This window comes from Bufo gargarizans, chromosome 3, assembly GCF_014858855.1.
Source record: "Bufo gargarizans isolate SCDJY-AF-19 chromosome 3, ASM1485885v1, whole genome shotgun sequence".
NCBI lineage: Eukaryota > Metazoa > Chordata > Amphibia > Anura > Bufonidae > Bufo > Bufo gargarizans.
Genome location: NC_058082.1, coordinates 205,406,492 through 205,425,990, shown reverse-complemented (window position 1 = coordinate 205,425,990; position 19,499 = coordinate 205,406,492). Strand labels below are relative to the sequence as shown.

The 19,499-nt window shown below is 43.9% G+C and overlaps 2 protein-coding genes across 9 annotated transcripts in view; both read left to right on the top strand.

Moving 5' to 3' along the window:
- Positions 1-19,499, top strand: part of INPP4A (inositol polyphosphate-4-phosphatase type I A) — a 393,978-nt gene that overhangs the window by 19,781 nt on the left and 354,698 nt on the right. The window lies entirely within an intron of this gene.
- Positions 15,690-19,499, top strand: part of LOC122931482 — a 162,109-nt gene continuing 158,299 nt past the window's right edge. The window contains exon 1 of the mRNA XM_044285547.1: positions 15,690-18,442. Coding sequence (XP_044141482.1) covers positions 15,690-18,442 — 2,753 coding nt within the window. The remainder of the gene's footprint in view (positions 18,443-19,499) is intronic.

The following is a 19,499-nucleotide window of genomic DNA, read 5'->3' as shown; positions in this document are numbered from 1 at the left end:
CTCTACCAGGCCGTCTGTTTGCGTATGATAAACGGACGTCCGTAGCTGTTTTATGTGCAGTAACTTACAGCGTTCCCTCAAAACCTTTGAATTAAAAGGTCAGTCAGAACCTCTTTATGTAGTCCCACTTGGGAAAATATTTCCATTAACTCCTTAGCTACAGCCAGGTCCATAAATATTGGGACATTGACACAATTCTAACATTTTTGGCTCTATATATAACCACAGTGAATTTGAAATGAAACGAACAAGATGTGCTTTAACTGCAGATTGTCAGCTTTAATTTGAGGGTATTTACATCCAAATCAGGAGAACGGTGTAGGAATTACAACTGTTTGCATATGTGCCTCCCACTTGTTAGGGGACCAAAAGTAATGGGACAATTGGCTTTTTTAGCTGTTCCATGGCCAGGTGTGTGTTATTCCCTCATTATCCCAATTACAATGAGCAAATAAAAGGTCCAGAGTTCATTTTAAGTGTGCTATTTGCATTTGGAATCTGTTGCTATCAACTCTCAAGATGTGATCCAAAGAGCTGTCACTATGAGTGAAGCAATCCATCATTAGGTTGAAAAAACAAAACAAACCCATCAGAGAGATAGCAAAAACATTAGGCCTGGCCAAAACAACAGTTTGGGACATTCTTAAAAAGAAGGAACACATCGGTGAGCTTAGCAACACCAAAAGACCCGGAAGACCACGGAAAACGACAGTGGTGGATGACCAAATAATTATTTCCCTGGTGAAGAAAACACCCTTCACAACAGTTGGCCAGATCAAGAACACTCTCCAGGAGGTAGGTGTATGTGTGTCAAAGTCAACAATCAAGGGAAGACTTCACCAGAGTGAATACAGAGGGTTCACCACAAGATGTAAACCATTGGTGAGCCTCAAAAACAGAAGGGCCAGATTAGAGTTTGCCAAACGACATCTAAAAAAGCCTTCACAGTTCTGTAACAACATTCTATGGACAGATGAAACCATAATCAACTTGTACCAGAGTGATGGGAAGAGAAGAGTATGGAGAAGGAAAGGAACTGCTCGTGATCCTAAGCATACCACCTCATCAGTGAAGCATGGTGGTGGTAGTGTCATGGCGTGGGCATGTATGGCTGCCAATGGGACTAGTTCGCTTATATTTATTGATGATGTGACTGCTGACAAAGGCAACAGGATGAATTCTGAAGTGTTTCGGGCAATATTATTTGCTCATATTCAGCCAAATGCTTCAGAACTCATTGGACGGCGCTTCACAGTGCAGATGGACAATGACCCAAAGCATACTGCAAAAGCAACCAAAGAGGTTTTTTTAAGGGAAAGAAGTGGAATGTTATGCAATGGCCAAGTCAATTACCTGCCTTGAATCCGATTGAGCATGCATTTCACTACCTGAAGACAAAACTGAAGGGAAAATGCCCCAAGAACAAGCAGGAACTGAAGACAGTTGCAGTAAAGGCCTGGCAGAGCATGACCAAGGAGGAAACCCAGCATCTGGTGATGTCTATGCGTTCCAGACTTCAGGCTGTAATTGACTCCAAAGGATTTGCAACCAAGTATTAAAAAGTGAAAGTTTGATTTATGATTATTATTCTGTCCCATTACTTTTGGTTCCTTAACAAGTGGGAGGCACATATGCAAACGGTTATAATTCCTACACCATTCACCGGATTTGGATGTAAATACCGTTAAATTAAAGCTGACAGTCTGCAGTTAAAGCACATCTTGTTCATTTCATTTCAAATCCATTGTGGGACATCAATGCAATTCTAACATTTTTGGCTCTATTGGTGATGTCCCAATATTTATGGACCTGGCTGTATGCATTTGGCCGATGTATGTCGCAGGGGCGCCGCCTCCGGGTACCGAGTGGCATAGTCTAGGATGACCAAAATGTGTTGGTGCCCTCTAGTGGACTTCGGTACTGGGCCTATGGGATCCATAGCGATTCGCTCGAATGGAACCTCGATAATTGGGAGAGGTACCAGGGGACTACGGAAATGTGGCTGGGGGCTCGTTATCTGGCAGGTTGGGAAGACTTAAAATATTCTTCCAACTCTCTGAACACACTGGGCCAGTAAAACTGCTATAGAATCCGGTCCTGTGTTTTCTGCCATCCCAGGTGTCCCCCAAGAACATGTTAGTGGGCTAGCTCCAACACAAGCTTGCTATACGCCTTTTGGCAAGCGCAGCACTATGAAGTGCCTATTGCGCTGTGGCATTAGAAGAATTCTGATATCTCAGACTTTTAGTCTAACCAGACTGTCTGTTACTCTGTAATTCCTCTAGTGTTGTACTATTGAATCAGTAGGTTTAAAGAGCAAACCAAATGCTTGAAATAACTTCTTTATTAACTTCAACTTTTCTTCATATAACACTGCTGCCTCTGCAGCAGATATCCATGTACAAAACACCTGTAGCATAAAGAGTCATAAAATGGCGGTATGCATAAGATGGTAGTTCATCTGTTCAATCTTGTCATTCAACATAAAATGGCGGATATATTTCTCTCTTCAGTATCTGTACTCTCACTTTAAGTTATTTAAGCACTTTATGATCTCTCTGAGAGGTATATCTGAGGTCTAACTAATAGTTCACTTGCTGAATTTGGTCGCAATTTGCAGTATGCAGTTAACTATTTGCAGATTGGTTGAATATGATCTGGTATGGTTGTATGCAATTTGGATTGCAATATGGAATTTGAATTTGTATGGATTGGTTGTGAAATTTGTAGTTTGCAATTGTATGGTATTTGGTGGAACTGTAAGTAAACACACATATGACTGGTTCAGTATACAGTTCTAATAACAATACTAACAATAGGAACATTATATAACTGCTCTAAATACCTATTTTGGCCTCTCTGCTTCTATAAAACACAGCTCTTAGTGGAGTGAATGTCTGTTCAGCTCTTCTCCTCTGGTGTAATGATTCTAGCAGCTCCTGCTAGGGGAATTTCCCACACAGGCTGTGTGTGAGGCTGGCTGTGATTGGTCAAGACTCCTGCTTAGCAACAATAGTTTAACTATGCTTTCTGTTGTTTCTGCTGTGTCATTGAGCTTACCTCACATCATATAATGAATCTTAAAGGCACATTATCTTTTTTTGCTTCTGTGGACACAAAATATAACTATTACATGACATCCAAACATGAAGTCACTGTTAATAACTCTGCTTTTGTCTTTAACACACAAACATAGGAACTGTATTAAGGTTATTGGCAGGTCTAGCTATAGCTAGACGCAAGCTATATTAGCAACCCAGGACAGGTCTTAGCTGGCAAGCTACACGCCTTGGGCACCACCAGCTGTTCAATATGCTCACCCCGTAGTTGGTTTACCCGATACAGCATCTTCTTCTGATGAACCACAAAACGAGGAAACATCGACTCGGCCCCTGGTTGTTGAGGTTCACCATCAACTATTACAACATTTTCCTAGCCCCGAGATAGTGTTGGGTCCCGGTGCTGTGCTGTACCGAAATTTTCCCCTGAGATGTTGAGACCTGCCAACTAAGGACCCGGCTGCAAATCCTCCACATCTCCCACCATTTCACTCAGCAGGGTTGTCTACCCCTCTTCCACCGCAGAGGCGGCCACCCCTACCTCTGGCCCTTCGGTCTCAGGTTCCCAGGGTTCTTGTTTCCCCCCTGAGAAAGGCCACTCTACTAGGGTTATACCTTTCTCACGGGTATCAGTAACTTTCGTATCAGGCCACAGTGCCGGGAAACCCGGGAAGTCGCTCCCAATTTTAAGTTCATAATGTAAATTGGTGGCGACGGCCACCTCGTGAGTCCACCTGCCGGCCACCGTGGACAGAGACACCAGGGCGTGGGATAGTCCTTTAAGTCTCCATGGATGCACACGACCGCGACTTCTCGGCCAGTATACTCGGCAGGCAGCACCAGGGCAGCTCTTACCAGGGACACCATACTCCCTGAGTCCAGCGGCGCCACCGCCAGAGTGTCTCCCACTTCCACCTGGCACAGGTGGTTATTGTCTATCATCTCGGGGGTACCTCTTGAACACAGCTTCCTGGCATACAATGAGTGGCGGCAGCCATAGTAAGTATCCATGGGTTCGACCCGATGGGGACAGTGTGACCAGGCTCCTGACACCGCCAGCAGACCATTGGAGCTGTGTCTGCAGGGGATACATCCCGGCAGGTTTTGCTGGCATCAGCTGCCAGGTCTGGGGTGGAGATTTCCGGGGTTTGACTGCTCCCCTCCCAAAAGAACCCCCCTGTAGATTCCTGGTAGCGCTCCACCAGGTTGACCATCTCAAGGGCATTACCAGGAGACACCTGGGCGATCCAGTGCTGGAGAGGGTACGGCAAAGCCCTCCGGAATACATCATCCAACAGATGCAACATTTTTGCAACCGGTGTAACAGATCATAATACTGAGGTCTCGCGTGTTCAGCCGGGTTAAACCTCCACTGATGCACCCGCTGGGCCCGGACCAACACATTCACCCCCAGTCTTGCCAGAATCTCACCCTTTTACTGTTGTGTAATCGGCCGCTTGATCAACCAGTAAGTCGAAAAACACCTGCTGGGGTCCGGATGCTAGGAACAGAGCGACGATCTCAGCCCATAGCAGATAGGTCTCGACGTCGTCTGAGTGGGTCATCTTGGGGATCGCCGCACGGACCACTTTCCGGGCATCGTGGACGTTCTGAGATGCTTGTGCCGCTGGTTGGTTTCCTGCTGCTGCTTATTAGCCCCCCGCTGCTTTACATAATAGTGGAACTCGGCACATTAAGTAAGTGGAAATCAGCACATTAAGGAAGTGACAAAACAAAAAGTCGGTTTCAAGGAAAACAGTCACCTTGTGATTCTTGTGTTCGTTCACACCATACAGCATAGAAGTCCTTGGACAAAGCAGAATCCACCTGCTTTCACACCAACAAGGTAGCAGGCCTTAATCCAGGCCCAAACCCCAAGGTCCCAACACATAGACTGACAGAGCTCCACTGTTGGAGAGGAGTAATCCAAACCACCTGACAGTGCTGCCTGTGTTTTATATCCCAAAACCAAGACCCGGCCTGGAACGTGGGTAGTAGTCACCCACCCAGCACTTTGACTACTCCCAGTAAGAGCCGTCTCGTATCAGCTATTACAGCCATACTAAATAGCAACATGTCAAACAGCAACTGCTGCTAACACATGAAACCGGCTCTTACATCACCAAGGCCAGGAACCTCGGTTACGCATATCTATGATCCCCGATCATCCCTTGAACCCTCCTACAATATATATATTTATATTTTTTTGTCTGTCAGATTTTGTGAAGATTCAAATATACATAATTTCATTATTAGTAGTTCATCTTAACCTATCTTCAAGATAATAAATAAGATTACATGAAATGACACAAATACATTAAAAGATAGTTCCACGGATCTCATTCAGCCCGTGTATTGTAAGGGTATCTAATTGGTAGATCCAGTATACCTCTCATTTTTGGAGGTTACTGAATCTGTTAAACGGGTTTTCGGGTATGTGGTCGATAGGTGTAATTTTCAACGGATGTTTCTCTTTATCAGGTGTGGACGCACAATATCTAGAGACACTGTGTTTTTGGTTTTGTCTCTGGATATTGTACCTATGTTGGTTCACACGACAGTGTAGTGTCTGTTTCGTGCGACCAACATATTGGAGGCCACACCCACATTCGATTAAATAGATTACAAAGCTGGATCGACACGTCATATGGTGTTTTATTTCAAAGGTTATGCCGTTTTTGTTTATAGTAAAATTGGTGCGGTTATGTGCGATAACATTGCAGCACAAACACAGTTTGGTTTCGCATTTATAGCTCCCTATTTTTTGGCGCTGTTTATATATACTATTTTGGTGGGCCTTACTATGCTGTTTTGGTTTCCTGGGGGCCAGAATGTTTCTGATAGTTGGGGCCCTTCTATATATCATCCTGGGTTTTGGGGGCAAATATTTTGCCAAGCAAGGGTCCTGAAGTAGGATGTGCCAGTGTTTAGCCAATGTTGCATGTATAATTTTATTTGATGTATTCTACTGGGTGATGAAGTTTACTCTTGTTTCTGTGTGTCCCTTCTTTTTTGTGGCTTGTAGACAGTTTTCTTGTGTACTCAAAATGCTTCTAGTGTAGGCGTTTTTAATAAGCTCCTTTGGGTACCCTTTATCAGTGAATCTCTTTTTTAGAATTTTTGCTTGTTGCTTGAAGTCTTCCTTGTGTGTGCAGTTAAGTCTAAGGCCTCTTTCACACTTGCGTTGTCCGGATCCGGCGTGTACTCCACTTGCCGGAATTACACGCCGGATCCGGAAAAACGCAAGTGTACTGAAAGCATTTGAAGACGGATCCGTCTTCAAAATGCTTTCAGTGTTACTATGGCACCCAGGACGCTATTAAAGTCCTGGTTGCCATAGTAAGAGCGGGGAGCGGTATACTTACAGTCCGCGCGGCTCCCGGGGCGCTCCAGAATGACGTCAAAGCGCCCCATGCGCATGAATGATGTGCCATGCGATCACGTCATCCATGTGCGTGGGGCGCCCTGACGTCACTCTGGAGCGCCCCGGGAGCCGCACGGACGGTAAGTATGCTGCTCCCTGCTCCCCGCTCCCCATTACACTTTACCATGGCTGTCAGGATTTTAGCGTACCGGCAGCCATGGTAACCATTCAGAAAAAGCTAAACGTCGGATCCGGCAATGTGCCGAAACGATGTTTAGCTTAAGGCCGGATCCGGATCAATGCCTTTCAATGGGCATTAATTCCGGATCCGGCTTTGCGGCAAGTCTTCAGGATTTTTGGCCGGAGCAAAAAGCGCAGCATGCTGCGGTATTTTCTCCGGCCAAAAAACGTTCCGTTCTGGAACTGAAGACATCCTGATGCATCCTGAACGGATTTGACTCCATTCAGAATGCATTAGGATAAAACTGATCAGGATTCTTCCAGGCATAGAGCCCCGACGACGGAACTCTATGCCGGAAGACAAGAACGCAAGTGTGAAAGAGCCCTAATACGTTTATATTGGCTATAGGGGATGTTTTGTAACCACTTATGGTGAAAACTAGAGTAATGTATGTAACTGTTGGTATCGACGGATTTAAAGTATGTTTTTGTTCAGACATGGTTGTTTATATTGGTAATGATAATGTCCAGGAATTCTATTTCAGTCTTAGGCCTCATGCACACAACGTGCCGTTTTTTGCGGTCCGCAATTTGTGGAACGGAACGGGCGGCCCATTGTAGAAATGCCTATTCTTGTCTGCAAAACGGACAAGAATAGGACATGCTATATTTTTTTTGCGGGGCCACGGACTGGTGAATGGGTCCGCACCCGAGCCGCAAAAAATGCGGCTCGAATGCGGACCACAACAACGGTCGTGTGCATGAGGCCTTATTGTAATTCAGAGCAAAGGAGATCCCCCAGTTGGTATTATTTAGAGCAGGCATGCTCAACCTGTGGCCCTCCAGCTGTTTCAAAACTACAACTCTCATCATTCCCTGACAGCCTATAGCTATCATCCTACAGAAGGGCATCGTGCGAGTTTTAGTTTTACAACAGATGGAGGGCCGCATGTTGAACATCCCTGGTTTAGAGCATTGCAGAATCTATTGCTGATCTCGCATCCCCATCCCAAATGATGAAGATATCATCAACATATCTTCTGTAATAGATAATCTGTTGTATTGGGGGTAGAAAATGTAGAATATATTTATTTTCAAACTCCCTGATAAAAAGATTTGCGTAGGCCGGTGCTACTTTCGCCCCCATTGCGGTCCCCCTATATTGGTGATAGGTGGTGTTGTTATAGATCAATTATTTTCCAGGATAAACCATAAGCCTTCTAAAATGAATTCCACTTGAGGCGGTTTTAATTTAATGTAATTTTTCAGGGTAGTTCTTATACATTGTATATTTCAATATAAGGCCGTTACGTCCATAGTAAGTAGGGCGTATGTATCTTTCCATGAAATATCTCTTAGTTCACAAATTAATTGGCTAGAATCGTGGATACTGGGTAATTCCTGCACACAGAGATTTATTGGTAATATGTTATATCATTAAGGATGTTTTGGGCCTCTTTTTCGTAGTCTTCATAATTCTGGAGGACCACTCCACCTCCCTTATCTGCCGGGCGGATAATCACCGTATTTTAGCCCTATAAGACGCATCGGCCCATAAGATGCACCTAGGTTTTAGAGGAGAACAATAAGAAAAAAAAAATTTCCGTTACACCTCAGTTCAGACCAGCAATCAGACCCCCAAAGTTAATCAGACCTCAGCTTACAGCCCCAATCAGACCCCAAATGTCAATCAGACCTCAAGTCGGACCCCCAATGCCTCAGATCAACCCCCCCAACCTTCAGCCATCAGCCCCCATATGTCGGCCATCTATCAGCCCCCATATGTCAGCCATCTATCAGCCCCCATATATCAGCCCCCATATGTCAGCCCTCTATCAGCCCCCATATGTCAGCCCTCTATCAGCCCCCATATGTCAGCCCTCTATCAGCCCCCATATGTCAGCCCTCTATCAGCCCCCATATATTCAGCCAGCAGCCTCATATATCAGCCCTCATATGTCAGCCAGCAGCCCCTATATGTCAGCCATCAGCCCCATATATCAACACCTCTATGTCAACCATCCGCCCCCAGTGCAAATAAAATAAAAAAACTTGCTTACCTCTCCTGCTCCTGGACGCCACCGCTCCTCACCATCGCAATCCTCTTCATCCTGCTGTCGACTGTGTATCTCGGCGCACAGTGTGAGGTCACAGAGCGCCCTCACGCTCTGCTCAACCCTGCACAGCTGATAGCCGAGCCGAGGACCAGGAAGCGGTGAGTATAGAGCCTTTACCGCTTCTCGGTCCTCCGGTACTGCAGAAGCGCTTCCACTTTGGGGGGGAAAAAAGTGCGTCTTATGGGTGGCGAAAAATACGGTAGTTCCTTATTATTTTTACGGGTTTTTTCTAGGGCATTTTTTTCGTATTTGGTTTGGTTCTCTTTTTGGTTGAGGGATACAGATTTTGAGGTAATCTTTTTTTTAGGTCCGTGGATATCCAATCAAAAAAGGTTGGTATAAGATGTCCCTGGTTTTGAAGAGGAAAGAAACTGGATTTCGGGTGGACTTCTTGGTGTTTGTATGTAGGTGATTCATTGGAGGTTCTGTTATCAGTATTATTGTCGTGAGGGTTTTTGGTGTTTTCTAGTTTAAAATGTCTCTTAATAGTCAGGTTCCTCCTGAATTTTTGCATATCCCAAAATAGCTCAAATGGATTTATAGTGTTGTACGGACAAAAAGAGAGCCCTTTTTGTAATAATTTGGTCTCAGATGTTGTTAATATATGGGTAGAGAGGTTGAAAATCTTCACAGTAGATATAGATTCTTGTTGTTTTTTTTTTTTTTAAAGCCTTTGTGTCTAGAATGATTTTCCTTTTTTTGTTTGCCTCCCCTACTACCTTGTGCTCTGATTTTCTTTTTCCCGGGGCGGGTTTGAAATATTGGGTAATTTGTGGAGTGGTCTTTTGGTGAGGCGGATACTTGTCCCTCGGGTCTATTTTATCTAGTTGAAGTGATGTGGGTTTTTGCCCATGGCCTAAAAAAAGTATTATATATTATTTATTATTATCCTGTAGATAGCCTAATATGAATTCATAACTATAAAGTTATGTGTATTGGAATTGTTTCATAATATCCGATATTTTAGACCCAAAATATACATAGTCTCTCCTCATCTATTATGCCCACTTTGCATATATATTATAACAATGCGTATACAAACATGAGACATGCTACAAACAAATGTGATACATCACTGCCCTTATATAGAACAATAGACACATATAACCATATATCTGATGCCGAAGTTCACCTTCTCTAGCAGCCACATCCATATGTACGTCCGTCCCACTTAGCCACCGATGCCGCTATATTTATACATTAAATCTTACATAATTCCTCCATAGTCTGGAAACCTTACCCAGTTTTTTCCCCCACATAGAATTTTCCCCCGACACGGAGTAAAAGCTGCTGGGTACCGGCCCCATCATCAGAGAGCCGCTCATTCCCGCTGGTGAAATTCCACTACTAAACTAGAACGGCCATTGAGCTTTGAGCTCTGATTCTTTGTATACAGCCTCCCGCAACACAGTAACCTTTGAAACAAGCACTGGATACAAGTCCAGCAAGTATAGAACTCCTGCACACAGTGAATTGTATTGAGCGATACACAAGATCGAGTTAGACATTCAACTTATGCGCATACCGCCAAGCCAAAGTATAAATAAAAACAAAACTAATGTGCTTTATGTATGTAAATATCCGCAGTTTTATTAGACCATTAACATAGTGAATTATGTAGAAACACGCCCATGACTGTTCCTCCCACCCTCTGGCCTGCGCGCCAAAAATGCTTTTAAAAATTACTAATTGGCGATGTTATTTGTATCATTGTCCTGATGAAGGGGGCGTTCCGCATTAACCTGAAATAAATCAATAAATCATCATCTGTTTTTTTCCAATACTTTCACACTCACGTTTTGGCTTTCCGTTTGTGAGATCCGTTCAGGGCTCTCACAAGCGCTCCAAATCAGATCAGTTTGCATTCTAATGCATTCGGAATGGAAAATGATCCACTGAGAATGCATCAGTTTGCCTCCGATCAGTCTCCATTCCGCTTTGGAGATGGATACCAAAACGCTGCTTGGAGCGTCTGGTGTCCGTCTGATGAAACTGAGCCAAACGGATCCGTCCTGGCACACAATGTAAGTCAATGGGGACGGATCTGTTTGCACTGACAAAATCTAAATCTAAATCAAATTCTAAATTCCCTACTGGGGTTATCCCTACAACAAATGGTTGAGGAGCCAACCCGGAGGGAGGCCATTTTGGATTTGATATTCACAAATGGGGATTCGGTATATGATGTCATTGTAGGCGAAACCTTGGGATCTAGTGATCACCAGTCAGTGTGGTTTAATATAAGAACTGTGAAAGAGTCCCACCACACAAAAACAAAAGTTTTAGATTTTAGAAAAACAGACTTTTCAAAAATGAAATTAGTCATAAATGAGTCCTTATCAGACTGGAACGGATTACATGGAGTCCAGGAGAAATGGGACTACTTAAAAGGTGCATTATTGAAGGCAACAGAAAATTGCATTAGACTTGTCAGTAAAAGCAAAAAAAGGAAGAGACCACTGTGGTACTCGGCAGAAGTGGCCCAAATCGTTAAAAATAAAAAGCTAGCATTTTGTAATTATAAAAAAACCCAGAGCAATGAAGATAAGGAAATCTACAAGATTAGGCAGAAAGAGGCCAAGCAAGCTATAAGAACTTCTAAAGCGCAGGCAGAAGAAAAACTAGCTCAGTCTATGAAAAAAGGGGATAAGACATTCTTCAGATATATAAATGAAAAAAGGAAATTAAAACAAGGAATAACTAAATTAAAATAAAGGACGGAAGGTATGTAGAAGAGAATAAAGGGCTAGCCGACTGCCTTAATGAATACTTCTGTTCAGTTTTTACAAAAGAAAAAGAAGGAGAAGGACCTCCACTAGAAAGGATGACTATTAAATCGTTTGATGCATGTGTCTTTACAGAGGAAGATGTTCTAAGTTTGCTGTCTAAAGTGAAGACAAATAAGTCACAGGGGCCTGATGAGATACACCCAAAATTATTAAAAGAGCTTAGTGGTGAGCTGGCAAAACCGTTAACAGATTTATTTAACCAATCATTAGTAACAGGAGTCGTCCCGGAAGATTGGAAATTGGCAAATGTCGTGCCCATTCACAAGAAAGGTAGTAGGGAGGAATCGAGCAACTATAGACCAGTGAGTCTGACATCAATAGTAGGCAAATTAATGGAAACCCTATTAAAGGATAGGATTGTGGAACATCTAAAATCCCATGGATTGCAAGATGAAAAACAGCATGGGTTTACTTCAGGGAGATCATGTCAAACAAATCTTATAGATTTTTTTGACTGGGTGACTAAAATAATAGACGGTGGAGGTGCAGTAGACATCGCATATCTAGATTTTAGTAAGGCTTTTGACACTGTCCCACATAGAAGACTTATCAATAAACTGCAGTCATTGAGCATGGACTCCCATATTGTTGAGTGGATTAGGCAGTGGCTGAGTGACAGACAACAGAGGGTTGTAGTCAATGGAGAACATTCAAAACAAGGTCATGTTACCAGTGGGATTCCACAGGGATCTGTACTGGGACCAATTTTGTTTAATATCTTTATAAGTGACATTGCAAAAGGCCTCGATGGTAAGGTTTGTCTTTTTGCTGATGACACAAAGATATGTAACAGGGTTGATGTTCCTGGAGGGAAACGCCAAATGGAAAAGGACTTAGGAAAACTAGAAGAATGGTCAGAACTCTGGCAACTGAAATTTAATGTGGATAAGTGCAAGATAATGCACCTGGGGCGTAAAAACCCAAGGGCAGAATATAGAATATTCGACACAGTCCTGACCTCAGTATCTGAGGAAAGGGATTTAGGAGTAATTATTTCAGAAGACTTAAAGGTGGGAAGACAATGTAATAAAGCAGCACGAAATGCAAGCAGAATGCTTGGATGTATAGGGAGAGGTATAAGCAGTAGAAAGAGTGAAGTGCTTATGCCGCTGTACAGATCACTAGTGAGACCTCACTTGGAGTATTGTGCGCAGTACTGGAGGCCATATCTCCAGAAGGATATAGATACTCTAGAGAGAGTTCAGAGAAGAGCTACTAAACTAGTACATGGATTGCAGGATAAAACTTACCAGGAAAGGTTAAAAGACCTTAATATGTATAGCTTGGAAGAAAGAAGAGACCGAGGGGATATGATAGAAACTTTTAAATACATAAAGGGAATCAACTCGGTAAAGGAGGAGAGCATATTTAAAAGAAGAAAAACTACCACAAGAGGACACAGTTTTAAATTAGAGGGGCAAAGGTTTAAAAGTAATATAAGGAAGTATTACTTTACTGAGAGGGTAGTGGATGCATGGAATAGCCTTCCTGCAGAAGTGGTAGCTGCAAATACAGTGAAGGAGTTTAAGCATGCATGGGATAGGCATAAGGCCATCCTTCATATAAGATAGGGCCGGGGCTATTCATAGGATTCAGATATATTGGGCAGACTAGATGGGCCAAATGGTTCTTATCTGCCGACACATTCTATGTTTCTATGTTTCTATCTGGCACAATAGAAAACGGATCCGTCTTCCTTTGACTTTCAATGGTGTTCAAGACGGATCTGTCTTGGCTATGTTAAAGATAATAAAAACTGATCTGTTCAGAACGGGTGCAGACGGTTGCATTATCTGAACGGATCCGTCCATGTGTGAATGTAGCCTTACCTGCTGAGAGCGCTGATACAGAGGTTCCAATCGTTCTTTTATTCTCTCACTATTTTTGCTAGATGTTACATTCCTTTGAATGGGACTTTTAAAAATTTCATTCACAGTAGGCATTTTAAAACATTTAGGACAGGACAAGTAGTTTACTTTTAGCACTCGAAATGTAAACTTCCTTACCTTTTTTAAATTATAAATCGTATGACATTTGGAAGAATACCTATACTTGCAATACAGTGTGATCATTGGCAGTGCTGAGACCACCACCTATGGCTAAAATGAGAAGAATAAGCACTCACACAGAGTATTGTCTCGCTGTTTGTGCTGCTGAAGGTGGACCGGACACGGCCTCATAGACTTTCTGTTGAGCAAGGAAAACAATGCTTTGTCTGAGTCCTTTAGTCACCTTTGTTTTTAGGTTGTCGGGGTCCCTGCAATCAGATCCCAAGGGATCAAAATGTTTGCTATGTCACTTTGACATCAAATGTTTTTAAAATTTACACTTTAAAAACTGTCCCAATTCCATCTGAGAATGGGCTAAGAATTAACCAGTAATGTCCCTTACAAGGCAGGTTAACATAAACCGTTTGTGATCCTGCTCTCAAAATTCAGACTGTTGGCAGGTAGGAGTATGGTAAAGTCTATTAGATATCAAAAATGCTGCCAGTGGGGGGCGTGGCCAAGCAGCCGAGGGAGATGGACGCATGAACCTGAGCTCCTGCTCCATTACAGCGTTACAGTCCTGCTAAACCCCATTTGCACCCACCAAAGTGCCGCCCGTTCCTCTCTCCAAGTTCCTGTGTGCCTCCATGATGACCAGAGGCAAGAGGAGCCTGAAACAACAGGGCAAACTCAACTTTTACTTCACCCAGGAGAAGATCAAAGATGGCGCCGACGGAGAAGAAGCGCGCAGCACAACTGGCTCTAGCCCTTCTTCATCGGGAGCGCACTCCCCGTCCGGTCACCAGCAAAAGCAAGTTCCATTCAGCACCCCTCCTGTGGAATCCCCTCCAGCGGCAGCCTCACACAGAGAGCAAAGAATGATGGTGGAGGACTTTCCCGCGTCTCCTGAGCATGCCGTTACCCGGACCTCACCGACCACCAGCCCTGACAAACAGAGGCCACGGTATCGAGGCCCCAGCAACTCCGGTGAGTGTACATCTCCATCTGGGAGTCAGCCGGGTTCCCCATCCATACATGAGGCGCTACAGAGTCTGCAGACATCAGACCAACCAGCCTCTGGAACTTTATTAAAGGACATGCTTCTAGCATTTCACCACTCCATCACGGCACAAATAGCCAAATCACTAGTCCCGATCCAGGCTACAGTAACAGAGCTGGGGGATAAGATGGAACATGTGGAGACGAAGATGGGCGAATTCGCCTCTTCCCATAACACGTTAATCGACTCTCATGAGCTCTTTCTGATGAGGTCGCCCAACTTAAAGCCAAAATTGCGGACTTAGAGGATCGTTCCCGCCGGAACAACCTCAAAATGCGGGGAGTTCCAGAAGATATACCCGCGTCTGAATTAACAGGATATATACAGAAGCTGATACGCTTGCTCCTGCCTAATAGCTCTGAAAGTGATCTGATAATCGACAGGGCACACAGGATTGTCAAGCCTAAGCACCTGCCGGATGATGTACCAAGAGATGTGCTGGCGAGGGTGCATTTTTTCCACATTAAGGAGCAACTCCTTATGACCGCAAGAAAAATGGGAACTCTCCCGGCCCCATATGGGGGGGTGAAATTATTTGTGGACCTTTCAGCAGCGACACTACAGCTTAGGAGGTCCCTGGCCCCTATCACTACTGCTTTGAGAGCACACTCCATTGCTTATAGATGGGGTTTTCCGGTAAAGCTTTTAATTCACAAGGAGGGCTCAATGATAGTAATCCGATCAGTAGCTGAGGGAAAAGCAACTCTAGCTTCATGGAACATTACAGTGGAACCTATTCATGAGCCTGATGTTCCTAGGCCTCACCATAGTTATGGAGATTGGCAATTGGTGGAGAATAGACGACGCAAGAAAACGCGTTAAAGGGGACATCTCTTCTGCTTCTAATGTTATGGAGCAGCAGTCCTAGTAGCCTTTGTTCTGGCTTTTGGCAGGACTCTTTCCCCAAAATGTGCTATGGCACAGATCAGTGCCTTACTATGTGTTATGTTCTTCCAGTCATTGTTTTTGTCTCACCTTTCGTTTTTCACCTTTCCACCTTTTTTCTTTCTTTATGTTCTAGGCAGAATTTTATGCTATGTTATAATTACTGGTGTGCATCCTTGGCTGCCGGGGTTGTGCCTCCCTCCGCATCGGGATATATTTTTTGCGCCACAAGCTCTGACGATTAAGAATGGTACTAAAGCTTAGCACGTTAAACGTTAGGGGGCTAAATAGCCCTTACAAGCGCAACCTGATGTGGAGGGAGGCCCTCTCCCTGCAGTGCGATATCTTCTGTGCCCAAGAGACACATATTCTAGCTGCTGATGCTAACCGTCTTAAACACAGATGTTTCCCAGTTATCCTCCAGGCTCACTGCACTAAAAAGAAAAGAGGAGTGCTGCTAGCAATCAGAAACACGGTGGCGTATACTGCGGTATCCTCCAATGTCGACTCCGGTGGGCGGTTTATTATTCACGTATGTTATCTGAACAACGTCCTATACACCTTGGTAAGTCTCTATGCACCCAACACACATCCTCAACGCTTCCTTCAGAAGCTCCTGAATAAGGTCCAATCCGTCCAACAAGGGAGGGTCCTTATTTGTGGTGATTTTAATATAGTCCCAGATATATCTGTAGACTCATCCTCCCTTACAAGAAGGAACTCTACTACACTAACGGGCATACTCTCTAAGATGGCCCTATACGACATTTGGCGCCTACACCATGCCTCGGAACGTGACTACACGTATTTCTCTCCCTCGCATCTGTCGTATTCCCGCATAGATCTTGTGCTGCTGGACAGAGCTTCACTCCTGTCTATCACAAATTCCGATATAGGTACCATATCATGGTCAGACCATGCACCCGTTTCAGTGATAGTCTCAGAACAGTATAACCGCCCTCCGAACCCGACTTGGAGATTGAATGAATATTTACTGGCAGACATGGATTGCCAGCTAGAGGTGAAAGCCGCACTGTCTGAATATTTTCAGAATAATGTCAACTCAGTAGATAATCCTTCTATCACCTGGATAGCGCACAAGGCCTATATTAGGGGCATTTTTATTAAGCTTGGGCACAGAGCTAAAAAGAAAAGGGAACATCTCACTAATTATCTACTGAACAAAATCCGTGCATTAGAGATTCTGAATAAAGCGTCTCCTACTCTTAGCCACTCGGAGGAGCTTTGCTCTCTTAGGGCTCAGCTGAGGGAGCACACACTGCATAACTATGAAAGGTCCCTGAAAAAAGTGAAAGCTCTGTATTATTCCCAAGCAAATAAGGCTGGGAAATTACTAGCCAACAGAATCAAATGTAAGGCCCAAAATTCCCGGATCGCCTTTCTCTGGAACCCTTCAAAAACTCACAAAATATATGACCCAAAAGGAATTGCAAACAGTTTCATGTCCTTTTACTCGCAACTCTATAACTTAGCTGATAATAAGGAGGTGGTTCAGCCTTCTGTACAGGACATAGATACATTTCTCGACTCCCAAAATTTCCGGCCTATTTCCCTCCTCAACACTGACCTGAAAATCTACGCTAAATTACTGGCGAACAGGTTGGCGGAGATCGTCCCGTCTCTGATTGCCCCTGATCAAGTGGGTTTCGTTGCAGGTAGGCAAATCACTGACAACTCTAGAAGAGTATTAAACCTTCTTGATAGAGTCAACAGTCTGCGAGTACCCACGGTGTTCCTTACGCTGGATGCCGAGAAGGCATTCGACCGAGTTAATTGGTCGTTTGCCTTCTCGGTGCTCCAAAAGATGGGATTCCCTGCTGATGTTATCAAAGCTATAGGAGCATTGTATAGGGGCCCTGCTGCTCGAGTTTTGACCAATGGGGAACTGTCAGACCCCTTTATCCTTTCAAATGGAACTAGGCAGGGATGTCCCCTATCCCCCCTCATATTTATTTTATCCCTAGAGCCGTTAGCACAAGCTATCAGACAAAATGGGAGTATCTCGGGAGTCCAGATTGGTGATAGGCAACACACTCTTTCACTATATGCGGATGATATAATCCTTTCCCTGACCAACCCGGCCGTATCCCTCCATGAGCTAAAAAAGGTCATACACACATATGGCTCTTTGTCATTTTATAAGCTTAATGAGAGCAAGTCCCAAGCCCTCCCCCTTTTTATACCCAATCATACCCTGAACCAGTTAAAACAGTCCTACTCTTGGGATTGGCAAACATCAGGAGTTCAATACCTTGGGGTCCAACTTACCCCCACTATCCCAAAATTGTACGAAGCGAATTTTCCTATTTTCCTCATAGATCTCCAAAAAGAATTGGATAACATAATGAAAACGGAGCTTTCATGGTTGGGCAGGGTGTCAGCCTTTCAGCAGCATGTGCTCCCTAAGCTTCTTTATTTGTTCAGGATTCTCCCATTGGACCTTCCCAGCTCCTTCTTTAATACTGTTAACAAACTACTGAATAAGTTTATCTGGAAGAAGGGCCCACCTCGCATCGCTAAATCAATAATGTCCAAATTTAGGAAAGTGGGAGGCCTAAATCTTCCAAATATTTTTGATTACTACCTTGCCACTAGAGTACACCAACTTAAGGAATGGTGGGTCGCGGATAGTTCCAAACATTGGGTCCATATTGAACAGACACTTGCCCCTACCCATAATTTGAAGGCTATATTGTTAGCCTCTCTTTTCAAGGAACCATCACCACACTCCCTCCCGTATTTAATCTCTGCCTCTTTGAAAGCCTGGAAAAAATACCATGGAGGTGAGCACAAGACATCTGTTTCCATAGCAAAAATCACTCCAATAGAGGCGTTGCAGTACCTTATCCCTGATCTCTCTCTAGAGGGATGGAAAAAGGAGGGAATAGTAACGGTGGCGGAGTTGCTAAATTTGGAGGATCTTGACTCCTTTGAAAACTTGCAAAAAAGGTTCAAAATACACAAAAACGACTTTTACAAGTATTTGAGAGTTCGCCACCTCTTAGCCACAAATCCTACGCTACGGGTCCATTCACATACGGAACTCCTGTGCCAATGGAACTTAACACAGTCCAAGTGGAAGGGAGTCCGTCCTCTATATACATTCTTGGGCAAGAAAAACTCATTTGTAAAAACCACACCCATTATCTCGTGGGAACAGGATCTTGGTCGCAGCATCCCCCCAGCGCAGTGGTCCACAGCTATCACATATGCAACTAAACGACTGAAATGCGTATCTCACCTTGAAGCATATTCGAAAACTCTACTCAGATGGTACTTCACCCCTCTGAAATTGAGCCGCATTTATCCTGGCTTGGCGCCGCTGTGCTGGAGGGGATGTGGGGGCAGAGGGTCCCTTATGCACATATTATGGAGCTGTCCCTTGCTAAAAGATATATGGTCTAGCATCTTCCAGCTAGTGTCAAAGTTAACGGGCCGTGAACTAAACAGTGACCCGGCTTTGGCCTTGCTCTTTATTAACATTACAGAGATCCCATATGATTTTAGGACCATTGCCATGCACTTATTCCTAGCCACAAAGTTGGCCATAACTAGGAACTGGAAAAGTTCATCAGTCCCGACTATACAGGAGATCATCAACTCAGTGGACACTACTAGGTCTTTTGAAAAAATGTTAGCACACAAAAACTTTGCGGTACGCAAATTTGAAAGGGAGTGGGCACAGTGGAGTGGTAACCCCAGTGATCAATAGATGGTCTCTAACCCCCTATAATCATATATGGTGTTTACATTGTCATTACTTACTTGCATTATCTTATGCCTTGATGTACACTCAGAAGCCTCTATATTCTACACAGATTCTGCCTCTCTGCCTTTTCTTTATTTATTTTCTAGTTTCTCTGTCCATTTCTCCATGTTTATTCTGTAAGATCTGGTCATTGGATTGTACTGATGTTATACTAACCTATTGTACAGATGTAATCTTTGGAGTACATGATTCCACCTGGTACATGCAAACGACGCATATTAATGTAATATAATATAACCCGTTGCACGGGTGATATGTACGATCCCT